This window comes from Cynocephalus volans, chromosome 12 (genome assembly GCF_027409185.1).
Source record: "Cynocephalus volans isolate mCynVol1 chromosome 12, mCynVol1.pri, whole genome shotgun sequence".
Lineage (NCBI taxonomy): Eukaryota > Metazoa > Chordata > Mammalia > Dermoptera > Cynocephalidae > Cynocephalus > Cynocephalus volans.
Genome location: NC_084471.1, coordinates 86,953,030 through 86,970,232, shown reverse-complemented (window position 1 = coordinate 86,970,232; position 17,203 = coordinate 86,953,030). Strand labels below are relative to the sequence as shown.

The 17,203-nt window shown below is 36.8% G+C and overlaps 1 protein-coding gene across 1 annotated transcript in view; it reads right to left on the bottom strand.

Moving 5' to 3' along the window:
* ITPR2 (inositol 1,4,5-trisphosphate receptor type 2) overlaps positions 1 to 17,203 on the bottom strand; it is a 487,108-nt gene that overhangs the window by 372,187 nt on the left and 97,718 nt on the right. The window contains exons 3-9 of the mRNA XM_063115575.1: positions 14,212 to 14,327; positions 13,324 to 13,410; positions 11,082 to 11,240; positions 5,547 to 5,645; positions 5,152 to 5,235; positions 4,700 to 4,846; positions 540 to 635 (exon numbers count right to left, since the gene is read on the bottom strand). Coding sequence (XP_062971645.1) covers positions 540 to 635; positions 4,700 to 4,846; positions 5,152 to 5,235; positions 5,547 to 5,645; positions 11,082 to 11,240; positions 13,324 to 13,410; positions 14,212 to 14,327 — 788 coding nt within the window. The remainder of the gene's footprint in view (positions 1 to 539; positions 636 to 4,699; positions 4,847 to 5,151; positions 5,236 to 5,546; positions 5,646 to 11,081; positions 11,241 to 13,323; positions 13,411 to 14,211; positions 14,328 to 17,203) is intronic.

Sequence of the window (17,203 nt, the reverse complement as noted above, 5' to 3'; positions counted from 1 at the left end):
TTTTTAGTGGAGAAAGAAAAAGACTTTATGTGTTTTTACCATTTTTATTGACAGTTTTAGGACAGTTCAGTGTCTCCGGATGAAAACTCTTTCCTCTCCAATGGTTTGAACAATAAAAGCCACCCACCAACAAAAGAGTGGCCACCGAAAATAAACTTGAAGCTGTCTAGGCTTAGGACATCAACAATGAACTGATCACGTCACCAATGCAGACATTCTGAAAGGGTGAATGCTAAATGGAAAATTCTAGAACAAATCACATACATATGCAGATCAGATGCCTCATTTCAGTTGACCTTATAGTAAGCCAACTACACAATTTTGTTGTTATTGCTGATTTATTTTAAGATTTTATTTTAAGATTTTGACTTATATTTATAATTTAAGGATAATATATATGCCAATCCAGATCATCATAGGCAATAATCAAATTTATATAATGACTATTCCTGCAAAGACAACATCTTTTTGAGAATTCAACTGCCTTTTTCACTGTTTCAGAGTCACAGAGTTAATAGCACTATATCCATTAGTCTTACCTCTGCAGCTAAATAGTTCCCAGTTGCAAGATGTTTAAATCTGAACAAGCTGTTCCATTGTCCTGCACCCCCCCGGCATGGGTCATGATGAACCACCTGCAGACAGAGAGCAGTGACAATAATAGCAAAATGATATTGATATTCCTGGCAAGCAAATGCCAACAGTTTACATGAGTGCCCTCCTGTTAATGCTGGCTTGTCAAATTGAATATATGCTTTCATGAGAGCACAGAGAGACAGAAAACAAAATCCCCCATAAATGAGCAAGAGACATATTGTAACAGTTGTTAACTCACTGTACACACGTGAAATTCATGCCTAAAATCTGCAAACACAGCCTTACTCCCAAAGACATGTTTCCAAGGCCAAAACTGGAAATACTGTGGCATTTCCTCACATTTGACATTCAAACATTGATTCAACAGATTGTATTAAGAGTCTACTATGTGCCAGGTAGTCTTCAAGGCCATAGGGACACAGGAGTGGACAAGGCTAGAGCTTTCATTCTAATGGGGAAGAGAGAGAACTAGCAGGGAAATAGGACTTGACAAATGCCAGAAAGGAAACAGAGTGCATGACTGAGTAACTAGGGGAGGCTACTTTGGATGTGGCAGTCAGCATGGGCCACTGGGAGGTGACATGAGAAAAGAAACCTGGAGGATGAGAATGAGGCAACCATGTCGGAGACTGGAAGGGATCATTCCATGCAGAGAACCACAAATGCCAGGGCTTGGAGGTCTAAACTAATGTAATTCTCGGCCCTTTCCATGTATGCTTTTTCTTAACACCATGTCCTCTGCTACCTGAACTGGCCTTGCCCCAGGTGCTGGCCTCTAGGCTCACCAGGAATGAAAGAGTAGAACCCACAACGGGTTATGACAGGTTGTACAGTGCAGTAGAAAAGCTCCGATTTTGCACTCAGACACTGTATTGGAGTCCCAGCTCCACCAAAAGCTGTGGTATGATCACAGCAAGTAATTTAACATCTCCAAACCTTGTTTCTTTGTGTACAAGATGGGGTTCATTCCCAGGATTGTAGTGAAGATTAAATATCATAAGGCATATCAGAGGGCTAGGATGACTTGTCACTATTCTCCCTGAACAGATTGCCTTCCTTTTGTCCATACTGACCACCCGTTAGCTCCCACCGCAGCCTCGCATTCTATGTGCTAACATATCTAACTTCCTAACACCTCTGGCTAGACTCCAGCTTGTCAATCTTCCCCTACTTCGAAGCTTAAATAAGACAACAATTATGAAAATACTTCAAAGTGCATGACCGCTTACAAAACACTCCCTCCATGACCAAATACCCACCCATTCTTCAAGGCTTAGTTCTCATATCAAACTTCTTCCACAGATCCTTTGCTAATCACAACAGCCACTGTGAACTATCAATGTTTGAAGTCTTACTCCTTTGGTAAAGGCAGAGATACCTTCGAGAATGTGATAAAATCTATTGTTTGTCTCACATACACACACACGCATGCACACATGTGTACATGCACACACATTTTGTATATAAAATACACAGAGCTAGGGGTTAACAACCTGAAGCTTACCATGGAGCCCAGACTAAAAACTCCGATCCTATACTGTACATTAGTGGTTCTAGCAATGGCAGTACAGTTCCCCTAGGGAACATTTTGGGAACTTGGAAAAAAGGGTGTTTTCATTTACCATGATGACTATGGAGAGATGCTTTTCGTGGTTAATGGGCAGTGTCCCAGATACTATATGTCCTGCAATTCACAGGGAAGTCCAGCTTGTGCTAGATAGTGCATGTAGCCCAGGACCATCCCCACCCTTCTAAGTGCTCCCCTGTGTCACCGGAGCTGAAAGCCTCATCCAGCAGGGTTCTGAGTGGCAGAAGAGAGGCTCCTCTTTGGTCTCTAGTAACAGTGGTGGCAGCTGATAGTGCAGGCTCCTGTGAGGGTGGGAGGGAGTAGATGAGGACCCCGCAGCACACAAGGAGAGGCTGCAGACTGAGAGGACAGTGGTAGTGGCTTCCAGTAGTGCCAGATTGTCAGATAAGCCCAGGTGCCCCACCCCAGTTTTCCTCCTCCAGCCCTTCAAATAATGTCAAACCTAATTTGCTATATTAAATACCTCCTTGTTTGAAACACCTGATGCTCATGCTAACTGAGCATGCTCAGGTTTCCTGACTGTTACAGCACTCAACAGAGAAATTCCCCACAGCCTGCATCTTTCAAATCCATGGAAATAGACCTACCACAAATATAAATTGGTAATACTTTAGCACATAATCATACAAAAGCATTTTTACTTCAAATGATATGAAAGGTCCGGTAATTTAAGAGAAATTCACTATGGAGAGGGAACTTAAATGAAGTAAAGACATTCTCTCAAAATTGTTAAATAATTTATTCACTCTCTTTTCTGACTGTTCGATGTGTAATAGCATTTCCAACTATGCATTTTGATGGAAAGGGTTTCAGTGCAGTGGTACAGTTACAGCAACAGCTATAAAACTAAAAGCAAATATGAGTGCATTTTCCAAACTCCTTTTAACAGACAATCTGAACTTAGAAACATTAAATGGGCAGACATATGAAATATAGGGAACTCACTGCATTTCATTAATAAGATTTTTAAATAATATCTCACATTATCAGTATCTCTATATTTTTTAAGTTTTTGGAACATGATGATGGGAAATCTATGGTGTGAAAATGTATGTTTTAATTACGTATTTATTTTCGGTTGCCTGTTATTTTTCAGTCTTACTCTGATAGGTGAGGTAGACTTCTGGGAAGGGTTCCATGCAGCCTCGTGTGCGATCAGCTTTGGTGCTGGTTGCTTTCCCCAGACCTTCTCAATCCCTATCAATTCCTGATGGATATGGCCTCCAAAGTCCTTCTGAATGCTAGTGACTAAAAGTACGCCTCAAAAAGTAATGGGTTTGAAGATAGAAAATAAGTTTTTTGATACTATTTCTCCTCTATTTTAAACCATGTCACAACTTAGAGGATTCTTTTGGTGCTACACTTAAAAATGAAGCTCAGTTCATTTGCGTGAACACCATACTTACTCATTCTCTCTGTTGCAATAGTCTGTAATTCGCCTTGTTATTCTTACAAGTAAGCTCTGCTGTTATTTCTCCTAACAGGAGTTATTATTTGCAGGCCCACGTGTACTTCTGCTCTTTCCTTTTACTTGTATAGATGTCCTTCTCATCTTCTTCTATCACCTCTATGTCAAATATTTCCATCCAAGATATGTATAAATCTTCTAGTCATTTACAGGTTGAAATACATATTATTTTGTTATGAAGCATTTCCCTCTTATTTCTTCTAAGTATTAGAATTTGAGCATTATATTACTTTTTAGTGAAATATATAAATAATATTACCTACAAATCTCATTTTGGGATATTAAAGGAAGTGTCACAAGAAATGCTCTAAAGGGGGCAGGGAGTGATGTGTTCAAAATAGTTGAGACCACTGTTCCAGGCTTACACGTCCATTAAATCAAGATGGAATCTATCAGATGCTGGCTTGTTCACAGGCAATTATGTATATCTTATCTCTTCCACTATATAGAAAGACCATTTAAAAAAAAAATCTATACTTCACATTTTCTTAGTTACTCTGCCAAATTTCCACATTTAAGAAATGCTTTTTAAAGGATGAATAACTATAGATCTCCTTATTCCAAAAGAAATGGCATCACCAAGAGAAATAAATGTTTTCCTCAGTGATTGTGTAGTTCTGGTATCTATCTTCACTGAAAGTGAGTTGTCCGGCTCATCTAAACCCCAATGCCACTTGAGGCACATGTCCGTCAGTCTGATTAGTCTTGATAACATCTCAGAATGGATTTTTTTAAAGTAAAAATATATATATGCCCATATTAATTGTGCATGTGTGTGTGTGTGTGTGTGTGTGTGTGTGTGAGAGAGAGAGAGAGAGAGAGAGAGAGAGAGAATGAATGACAGACCCCAGAGAAGGCAGGTGAAGGAAGCAGTATTCTTTCAATTTGGTCCTAGCAATGAAGGAGTACAAGTTGGTACACAAAAATTATTCTGTTTTATGGGTCTAACCTAAATGATGCCTATAATAATAAAACAACTAGTATAGTGAATTTTGTCTTTTTTATCTAAATATTTATTAAAAGCAAAAAGAAAAAAATTTACACACCTCTATTTCCCAGAGTGCTTTAGAACTAGTAGCAGAAGTTGCTGATTGGCGTAAGGTTGTACGAAGGAAAATGTGCTGCTTTTTCTCGTATTCATCACAAGTGAGAAACTTCTCTTGTTCTGCATGAAACAGTCTAACAACGTCACCCTAGAAAAAACAGGTCAAGAAACACTGATTTTCAAACAACCGTCTGAACAATAGACATGAGAAGCAGGTGTTTCTTTCTGGTTATGGTACTCTGGGGCCTTCTGCTAGCTACTTGGCTTTTAATGATTATTTATACATTTCAAAATATTGTGGGAGGGGCTTAGTAAAACTTTCATTGTAAGTGTTAAGGTTTGTAGTCACATTCTAAATTATGAACAACAATGAATACACAGGTTTTGCCTCCAGAATTTCAGTAAGACTACCTTAATTTCTTCTAGCAAATGTTCTATGTAGCACATACTTACTCCTTTTAATACATCCTCTCGATAGGAACTATATTTCATGAATAAAGTGATTTTCCAGCTAGTGTTGCAATTAACAGCATTCACCTATCAATGAAGAAATGTGAAGAGTTATAAGACTACAGATTCCATTCTGTACCAAAAATTATTACTTCAACTAGTAAATGGAGAAAAAAGACAACTTTGGACAATGAGTTATGTAGCTTAATCCAAATATCTTCAAAAATCCATCCAAAAATAGAATAACTAATCACTATCTACATATAGGAATATTAATTAGAATAACTGGGATTATGCTCATGAAAACAATGAAATAAATTATATGACTTTTTTTTTCTCTCTCTCTCTCTCATGAGAAAATCAACAAATTCATTCATCCCCTTTCCTCTTGAACATACCTCTTTACACCCTGGGTTATCAAGCAGCTCTATATTGCTGGCATGTAGTGGCTGTCCTGCATTCACCGGCATCAAAACAACTTTATCTCCTACAACAATCTAGGAAGCAGAAATGAATTGCAATTGAGACACTGCATTGATCTTTGGTGCTATATTTTAAGCTAAAAGTAACTGCACAGGAGTCCTCATTATTGACCTGACACCTGCTCTTTTTATCCTCCATACAAATTTTAGTTCAACTCTTTTTTTTCTTTGAGGTAAAATATCTTCTAATAAATGATTATATAATCATGTCCCATAGTGCCTAACAGTCTAGATTCATAAAGCTAGTGTAGATCTTTTTCTTAGTCTCCCATTTTAGTTAGAGATTTCTTAAAGTCCATAAGTAGGCTACTATCCCTCCAAATGAGGTCTTCTGCTCCAAGCACAGCAGATACAGAGAGTAAATGCATCTGCACCCCCCACACACACACCACACACACACACCACACACCACACACACACACACACACACACACACACACACACACACACACACACACACACCCTACCCAAATATTAGAACTACTTCAAGGCAAAGAAGAAAATGTCATACATTTGTATTACCTCTGCAATGAGAGACAAATCTGGTAAATTTGATCTTCCCATAATCTCAGATATGTATTAAATATTCTAATGCCATCTGGATTCAGGAAATGCAGGATTAGGTCTGACCTTGTAGAAATATTTTTTTGTTTGGGCCTTGGGCATCTGGTGCACTCTTACCTTAAACATCCAAAACTAATATTTCTTCTTAAACCTGGTGTTCATTTTTAAATAAAAACTAAAATAGGTTTGGGAAAGTGTTTGAGAGAACTAAGTGTAAATTGACCTTTTATTTATGCTATCATAGCAACATCTACTGTATTTTCATTGATAACTCAAACTGTGAGGAATTTTTCTTTTCTTAATGATAATAATGAACAGTTTAATTTTAGTTATTAAAGTTACCTATGTTGCAAAATTTCTTTAGAAGACGTATTACTGTGGTATCCTCATTCTCAATTACAGAATTGTTCACCTTCTCAGAAATGATGGCATAAAAACAGACACACAACAGTGGAACAGAACAGAGAACCAATAAATCAGCCCATACACCTACAGCCAACTAATCTTCGACAAAGCCACCAAAAACATACACTGGGGAAAAGACTGCCTCGCTGATAAACAGGGCTGAGAAAACTGAACATCACTGAGACCCAAAACCCTCCCTTTGCACATATCATACCAATTAAATATTAGAATAGATTAGGTTGATAGATAACTGAAAAAAAAGTGAGGACTTGTTCAATCAGAATAAACAGAACTTCTCAATGTATATTAACCTAAATGAAAACTTTAAGGAATATAATTTCATATTTGCAATATCAGATAAGCTTGTATGGATTACACAGAGGAATTTACATTCACATATGGTACTATTGTCACAAACTATATCTGAAGATCAAATACAATAAAGCCTCGAGCTCATTAATCAAAAAAAGGAATGTTGTTCTTTGGTTTGCAGAAATAACTTCTACTGTTTATAGGACTGGTATCTATTATTCACCCTACCTTTAAAGTCCTTAAAAAATCCGATGCTGGTAATCACAAAGACTCATCATAGAAGCTCTCTATGTATCAAGAAACAGTGTTAAGTGAAAAGATGAAGAGAGAGCAAAGCATGTAGTATGCTGTCTTTTGTGTAGGCTTGAGAGAGCAGGAATAGGAGTAAAGAACTCTCTCCAATGGTTCATTGTAGAAGAATGAAGCAGGAATTGGATGGATGGAAAAAAGGGTATGAAAGATGCTTTCACAATATTTCTTTACATTGTTTTCTCTTTGAACCATGAATTGGTACCTCTCTTTAAAAATTAAATTGAAACAAAAACAAATGAAAGTCAACATGACATACACATATTTCCAACACCCTCCCCCACAAAAAACCCTCATTTTTTATTGTACATGACACCAAGGTAGCTCCAAGTTGCAGAGTTATGTGGAGGCTGAGTAGTCATCCGTACTGTAAATTACTGGGAGCTTGATATATACCATATTTTGCCAGTGGTACATTGGGTCTTCCAATTTCTTAAAGAACAATTGGATTTGATTTACTATTTTGTTCTCTTCAGCACCATATAAATACTAGCCAATTAAGTTGTTAAGTACAACAACATATTTTACCTATGTCCTTCCAATTCAAAGAATACTTTTGGTTGCACCTATATGCACTGCCCTAAGACTTACTGTTTTACTACAGTTGTCTGTAAGCTTTGGGTCAATCTCTATGTCATATTTACTTCAAAACACCACCCATAAAGTCTTACACATTTTTAAGAGACCAGCCATAGAGCCAAAATATTCTTTGATATCCATGAAACAGCTTCCAAGGAAGGGTTTATGAGAATTGTTTTCACAAGTAAAATAGAACATGAATTCACTAATTTCTAGGTCCTTCGTCATGATCTTGACAACAGTACCTTGACTAACCAAGCTGAATAAAACTTGCAAATGATATGGACAAGATGCCAATCATGTGAAATTAAAAAGTAAAAAAAAAAACAAAACAGTAAGTGGTGCCAGGAAGAAAACAAAAATGTAAGAAATAGTCCGTATTCTCAGGGAATTCGCAATTAATTAGACAACTTACAAATATGGAACTTAGTAACATAGTGCAACTTGGGGCCTGATCCACTGAAGGAGTCAGATGCTTTCTGGGAAGCTTTATCATTTAATACAGAACTTGAGGGTGAAGTCATTTTCTGACAGATCCTAGAAACAGTCATCACATTAGCTCTAGTGCACAAACAACTCTTTTTAAAATAATTGGCATTCCAAAAGCACTTCTGTTGACTCTATGTAAAAGCCATGGAAGACTGAAGCTGGAGTTGTGCTGAAAATAAAGAGCTACATGATGCCATGAATAGCTACCCCTCCTTTGAAGTGGCACATGGGATGGTGAAAAGAACATCACAATAGGAATCAAAACTCCAGAGTTCTAGTCCCACCTCTGTTAGAAATTCAAGGCATATATTTTTTTTTAAATTAGCGAAACCTACTTGCGATTTGAAGAGTCTCCTTCCCTAAGAGTCAAAATTTTCTCTCAATTTCAAGAATATCTGGCCTTTTCTCACTTCTAAAATCTACCATCAAGGCAAAGAACCTATGTCTTCTTAGATCAAAATTGAAAAGGAAAAATTAACTACACAATCACAGAAAGATAATTGAAAATGGAAGATTTATATTCTCTGCTCATGGTTGTCCTAGTGGCTTCTAACAGTTCAACAGCAAGCCAAGGGCTTTCTATACACTTGAAAGTTGAGGGATCCATGGATCTGTTTTTCCGCCAAAACCATCCATCCCACAATTCTATAAGCTGTATCATAAAGATGCTCCTACATGGCAGGAACCACTGATTTTTGAGGATATGAGCACCTTTCACCTCAGACTATCATCAGCCTCATTCATGCATTTAATTTGGGTCACAGAACATCTTGTTGGATTCTTACAACCTAAATGATAACTTAACTAATTGCTAAATAGTAAAATATAATTTTATAAGTGTTCTAAACATTGTAATTTCCTCTTCTTCATTTAACATGCTTTTAAAGAAAATCAGTGATAACTGAACCACTTGCTATGAAGTGACAGTATTTGCAATCGCCTTCAACAAAACACAGTAGGTATATATTTTAGAAAAATGTCTCCTGCTCCTAGGAAGGAAATGAGCATTACAATACAATTATTTATGTGGCCAGGATCAAGCTGTGGGTGTGCTTATGCTTTCGCAGCAACCTTAATCACATACAAAAGCTACACAGTGGCAAGTGAACACAGCGAGCTGTTTCAGCAAAAAGCAATGTGGAAGGTTGTTTCAGCCATGCTTTATGGACACATCTAGATAAGGAGAACTGCTGTATCGCACTTAACAACTACGTCATCCACTTTCACCAAGATGGAGTGTTTGGGTGCTGGGGTTTTTTTTGTTTTGTTTTTCCACTACAATTAATTATTTCAAATAGTTCATTACACTCAACTCTCTATTGACTCTGTATAGTGATTTAGAAGCAGGGAAAGGAATAGGTAGAATGAATAAATAAAATCCACAGTTAATGTAAAGGCCCCCATTTATCCAATAATTTCATTTATCACATTCCTTCAGAGCCTGAGTTCTAGTTTTGCTGGTTGTGATGTTTAATTTTCAGGACCACCTACAGACAGGGGCACTACTCAGTGGGGGGCTGGAGAGGGCAAAAGCATTACAAGAAAGGCATACGTTGTTCACAAACTGTATAATCAGTCCCTGAATAATTGAGAGTTGATTGTAATTAACTACCTACTGAAATTAAAATATGTATCATGCTCACAGCACACATCACTTGATGCTAAAAGAAAAAAAAGGACTTATTTTTTTAAGAAATCCAACACAAGACTCAAAGTGCATTACATTCCTGCATGCCATGCTTCTCCCCAACCTTACCTAAGGAAGACATCACCAGATAATTTACTAACCAAATTAAATCATGAAGCTTGCATCTTGTGGAACTGAATTTGTACTTCAAAATTCACTGGAAAAATAGATTCGCCATAAAAAGGAGACATTTCTAAGACAGGAAATATCCGAGACACATTAAAAATGTAATCAAAGTATTGATTGAGAAAACTCTGTCAGAAAATTATATTTTTATATTGCTTTGAATTATAATGTTAATTTTTAAAACTCTCAAATTTTGGTCACCTGCCCCAATGTTTGTAAGGTGTTCTATTTACAAAATATTCAGTGTTCAGTGTCAGCCAGCATTTCCTAAGCATCTCCTATGTGACAGGGACTGTCACCCAATACTTTATTTATTACACATAAAAATAGCAAACTATTGATCCTATTCAATCATTTCACATAATTTTTTCTCAGCTCTAGAAAGAAGCAGAAAATATTTTAGCAACTAGTAAAATTCACATGACAGTGCATACATATTCCAAAAGGTATTTTAAATATTGTTGTCATACACGAGCAGATGCCAACTTACAGCTCCTCGTACATTACATATCTATTAAGACGTATAAACTGTAAGCAGCTGGACATAGAGCCAGTAAATGGAATATTGTCACAATTTGAGGTGTTACTCTATTAAGTCAAAGGGGCAGCTGTCACTTCCTAAATACTTGTACAGCTCTTTTTCCTTACAACTATGCTCTCTTGTGATTAGACAAGAAAGTTAATCCTGCCTCTCTTTTAAAAGTCAGCCAATGTTAAGGCTGCTTAAGTTCTTTCACACAAACTCTAGCTGAAAGACGATTTTAAATTAATTCAAACTTTGGTTTTTTATAATTTCTGAGCACAATTTGTACTATAAATAAATGCATTTAACCTAGTAAAGATACTAACATAAAAATAATGTGCTGCTTGAAAACTATATTTTCTTTCTTTATACTTTGTGGATTCTCTTATGTATTAAGAACTACTTTCTTTATGAACCCACTGTTTCCCTCTTAATTATATTTAATTAATTTACATACATTGTCTCCCTCGCTTCTCAGCTTCCAAAAGGGATGAATATAAAACCAAGACCCTTCATTTCCTGCAGCATCCAAGGACACGCGCATGGCATTCTTCTCCAGTAAAGCAGGTAATCTCTTGTTGACAGTCAGATATTTGTTGCTTTTTATATGCAGCAGCTGTAGGAAAATGACACGGATTACCACCTTATTTTTTGGTCTCCTCTGTTAGTTACATTTATATGTTCATACATATATCATGTATCCACGTAACACAGCTTGAGGTGGACATTAAACAAAGGAGTTGTTTTCACACTCCACAAGTACCATCTTTCCAAGTTGGCTTTTTAGGGTTCCTCCTCAACTCCACCCCCAATTCTACTTCATAATGATGTAGGGACATGAGGAAAATAAACCAGGGAACACCTCTGAATGATTTTCACTTACTGATTAATAATAGAATAAAACCAGGCTTTCTAAAGGAGACCTGGAAGTTCCCCCAAATCACATCCTTTCCCAATGCCTGCACAAACACAAAAACAGAATACGCTAAAGAAAAGCCAAGAAACGGAAATAATGCACCAAACTGCTTAGTATGATTAACCATTCCTGCCCACTGATCACTCAAATTCTTCCTTTGTAAGGTGCAGGACAGGCTGAGTATCCTAAATAGACTCTGCAAACTTCCACAAAAGGATGAACCTACCCCCTTCTCAGATGAGTGCAGAAACACCATCTCTCAGATTTTGGGGTTTCCATGGACAAAGTCTTTCCAGAACATTATTTCTACTTATTAGGAAAACCAAAACAAAATAACATTCCCATCTATGATTTCAATAATGTCAAAAAAGAATGGTCATTTTAGTACCCACAATATGAGAAGGAAGTTATCTCACAATAAAAGGGCAGTTCTTTCATTGAAAAAAAACCAATCAGCTCTTTGAAAAGCTCATTATCATATGCCTGTTCTCATTTTACCAATAAACTCCTCTAGGATCCCCCATGCTAAAGCACATGGCTCAGCCCCAAACTGACCAGGCAAACGTTTGCATTTCAGGTACTTGACAAGGATCATAAGCTCCACTTGCCAGCACTTAACATTAATCAAAACTTGGAGAAACTCTGTTTATGGAGGACTGCCCAAGGGACATGTAGCCCACCCATGCCTCAGGTATCACATTATGTACCATTCGATTAAGTCATACATTCAGGTTGCTATAGACCAGGCTTTCTCATCTTATCCCATCAGAGAACTGCTTTGACTGCCCTGTGCTCTGGAATTTTGTCATTACCAATAACAGAATATCAGGGGATATTATTTTTAAAAACATCTCCATGAAACACTTCATTGTAGTCTTTTCTGTAAGGAAGTTGTTAAGCCTATTGTTTACTATATTAAACAGTGTCCTCTTTATGAGCACTCCTAGGAGAAGCACTTCCCTGGTCTTATTCCTGGGAACAGTTGTGCTTCTAGCCCTCTGATTTGGCTCTATATCATAGACCTCCTATGCCAATGCTGTAACATACTATGCTTCCCTTATGGCTAAGGGGAAAACAGAAAGGCTTTGAGGCAAAGTTTACCAGACTTTGCAACATGGTTTTTAGAAACATGCCTCCCCCCTAACTTCAGCTTAATTGTCCAACCATTATTTTTCCTTTGACCCAATTGCCTTACTTATTTCTATTTTATCTTGTTATGTGGCTTGCGTTTTGGAAATGCCTTACATTCTTTCTGGAATAAGGTGGGGCATATATTAACAAATAACCAAGTAAAAAGCTAAAAAGATATAAATGAAGCACAAGAAAGGAATGCAGCTGAGATAAATCAGAGTGTGCATGCTAGATAAAACAGAATAATAACAACTCAAGGAAAATTTCCATCTGAAAGTATAATTTGAAAACTTTCCTCTCTCTACAAAATAAGAAGATAACGTTCCATATGTTAAACATTAGTCCCATTAATCTAAAGAACTATTTTATTATAGGCCTTTAGAAATTGTTTCCCCACCTTTTGATAGAAGAACATACATCCAGATAAGATCACTTCTTCACATGCATACATCAGACTTATTCTTAAACGTGTAGAATAGTGCACTGAATATCAACTGAATACATCACGGTATCTATAATTCCCACCAAAGAAGGAACTATTTATTGTATCCAAAAATTTTAATGCAGTTTGGCATTCCTACCCACAGAGGTAATTTGGCAAATTACCCATAAAATATTCATCTCTTTTAAGAGAAAATAAACACAAACTTACCTGTATAACATTACTGTATTTCACAATTTCTCCCAACAGTTTCTTATTCTCTGATTCATTTTGTTTCTGTTCCAGTTCTGCAGCATGCTATAAGATGATTATCAAATATTCAGTGTGGAAACATAGTGAGCAGAGTACGATAACAAAAATAATTTTTTTAAGAAATAAAGACTATAACTATGAATAAAATTGGCTGATTGCTCGACTCGGTACTTGGGAAGAGGGAGAGGAAGGGGGAGATAATTCAATAAAGGAGTAGCATATAGTGTGATAATTTCTCAATTTATTCTGAAATGCAGTCAAAAATGCCTTGAGCCCATCTTTTGTCAGAAATTTCAGAAAAGTACTAAGCTCTTTGGTCTTAAGCAATTAAGAAGAATTGTTACTAGAAAAACCAACCCCCGTATAGTAAGGGAATTTCAAAAGTCTCAAAATACAGTTTCAATTCTAAAAGTAACAGGAATTTTAATGATACAAAATTAAGTTCTATCAAATTTACACTCAGCAAAACCAGAAACAATAGTCTTTCAATTATTTCTTTCCCACTGTCTTTCAGGGAAAAAAAAATTAAATACTATGTCAAGTAAAATATGACCGGATTTAATATTCCTACAGAGATTCTGAGTTCATCTTTAGTTTGACGTGAAGCTTTAAATTAGCCTGGCACACCCTAAAAAATAGCAGCTGAAATGTGTTACCTACATGCCAGGAAATAAGTGTTCACACACTATAGCTTAAACCTCCCTTCCATTTTCAATGTGCTGCTACATCTATTCTAAATCTCTGTGTATTGGGTGAAATCACAAAGCTAGAAAGCTACTAATGCATCTTTTGTTACTGCTGTTGTCGGTCTAGCCCAAGCCAGACCAATGGAAGCCTGGCCCTTACCTGCAGTTTCTTCAGCAAGGCTGCCTCTGTGTGGTTCCCTTGTTTGGCTTGCTTGGCTTTCCAATATTGCTTCTGGGCAGAGTATCGGTTCATCGGACACACCTTGAAAAGGCAGTCTATGACAAACCAACAAACAAAAACACTGTAACCAAGGCCACCAGCATTTCTTAAGTTTCCTCATACATAGTTTTAGAATTTTGGGATCCCTGAGCATAAAGAACATTTAAAGGTATATAGTCCATCTTCCAGCCAACTCTTAATTCGCTGTTAACATCCTTTTCAAATAATTATTTAGACTCACTTGAAATAACCCCTCCTTCATTAGCTTGTTTTTTCAGAAATACTAGAGCCAGAGTAATGTATAAAGAAATCAAACCAACATAACTGTTGTAAGGCATTTCTTAATTATAATGGGATACTTGGTCTTAGAAAGTGAATAGAATGAGATTAGTGACTTTTACTGCCTTTTCCGAACTTGCACAATTAATACTTATTTATGGCATGTATCTTTGACAGCCAAAGTGATGCAGAAAATAGAAACAATCACAGCCGACCATTATATTGACTCATAAGTTTCCAAATAACAGGGGTGACTACGGTGTGGAAATCTGAGAGACAGTGCAATATAATGGAAAAATAAAGCAAAACAAAACAAAAAAACTCAGTCAAGATTATAGTCTTGGCTCTACTACTAACATTATTTTTATTTATTTTATTTTTCAGATAGAAAATGATAGTGGAATATTATAGTTAGTGATATCTCCAAGTGAAAAAGCAAAATATATATTTTTTCTTTTTAATAAGGAAATGGAAGGACTAAATAATTCTTCCATATGCTAGTAATTTTGTGTACTTGTGGAATGGATTACAATCTAGAATAAGGTCAGTTCCCAATATTCTATGATAAAGAAGCATTGATATAGAAAATCAAAACATTAATTTCATTTTTCTCACAAAATTTGTATAAATTCAATATAAAAAATTAATTTTGATTGATGTGTGAATATTTAGAATCATTCTCATTTTTCAAATATGTATCGCAAAACTAAAATTCAGTCAATTCAAATATCCATTTTAGCCACATTATTGACTATGTTATATAATATGCTCATTCTAGAATTCTTTTTTAAATGAATTATAAAATTAATTATATTTTTTAAAACTTGACCTTTTCCAAATTTCACTTTTTTATGGTCCAAATGGCATAAATGATCAAGAAATGTGACTGTAAAATTTTTAAGGAATTTTAAAACAAAACAGAAGAAATATTACTTTTTTCCTATACCTTATAAACACAAATTCTATGGATTGTACCTATCCTTACACACAAAAAGCTATGAAAAACTAATTCTTAATTTCTAGTTTAAACGGTACCGACACAGATGAGTAAATATTTTATAGGTAGCAGAAAACAGGCACCTTCCAACTGCTAAAAGCAGGCTGAAAGACCATCCCAATTCAATACAATGCAGGAATCACGACTTGGTATGTGTGTGTGGAAACCAAAAACCTACACACGAAAAATGTTTTCCTCAGCAGCATTTCTTCCAAACCCTAGAAATTATTTCCTGTATATTAGCAACTACAAAGAGGAATTTTTTGAAGCACAAATATAGAGGATATTCACAAATACCACCAAAAAGTGCTCCCAGTTTAATGCAGCAGACTATTTTGACTATCCTGTATTTGGCAAGTAACAAAACTCTACATTGTTTTAGTGCAGCAAACACACAAATCCATGTTCATGTGGAACTCAACTCTATTATCTGCAGTCTACACATCTGACCTTATTCATGTATGAAAAGAAAAGAGAAAATTTTTTGTTCCCCATTATTACAGATTCCTAATAAAGCTTATTAGGAAAATGGTCCTTTGACAGAGAAAACATTTTTTGCAAATTCTAGACCATGCCAATAGCACTCCTAATTAGTGGTATCTTTGGGTAGCTAGCAAACTGACTTGTGTTGTGGCCAGACATTCCCAAGTGTGTAGCTGAGGTCATTATGACGTGGAGCCAAACACTGAGCCAATCCATGTTGACTGTAATCCCCCTACAAGGGTGTCAAGCCCAGTGCTGCCAGGTGTTAAGACTCAGACCCTGTCCTCAGAAAGTTCCCAATCAACTTGAAGTTTCACAATGGAGCTCTGGAGAAGATGCTATGTGGCATACGATATATGTGGCCAACTTCACCAGGAAGGGGAGTTCAGAAAAGACTTCCCAAAGGAAAAGAAAAGGAGAAGACTGCCAAATTTTAAAGAACCTATACTAATTCAGCACCTAGGCAAGGATATTCAGCTGCTCAGAGGGGAGGGGCATTCCAAACAGCCGATGGCTGGAACAAAGGCACAGAAGAAGACTAAGGGCCTCGCTAAGGTGCAGCAAAACTACCGCCAAGGCTGCAAAATGAAAATGGAGGGGTGGGCTGAGGTCAGGATCTGCAGTGTTACATATCAGACTGAGCAGTATGAACTATATCCCATGGAAACTGTTGAGCTCTGAAAGGGCCTTAAGCTTTTACAGCATGTGAAAGGTGACATGACCAAGAGGCAAAAAGGCTGGCACCAAAGCCCATCGCCAGCGTGATGAGAGATGGTGGGGATCTGAATTGGGGCTGCGCAGTAGTTTTAGGGTAGCCCTAGATTTAAAAGAAAGCAGGTGAACCGGCAGTCTCTATCATCTATTAGATGTGGGGGTGGGAAAGGGAGGGAGGGGAAAGTGAAACCGGCTAAAAGAGCAAGCTTCCACCCACTCTGTCAGAGATGCAAAGCCATAGATTTCAAAAGCCCTCTCCATTTTCAGGGCCTCAGTTACATGGTCCCCTAAGCAGCCTTCTTTTATATCACACTAAATAACCAATCTGTTTCTGTGCGGGAATTAACACTGCCAGACCATCACGGTTGATAGGAGGGAACGCAGGGCATACACAGTCTTTCGTAAAAAAAAAAAAAAAAGCTTTTATTGTTGGCGGTGGGGTGTGTGTGTTTCATTCTC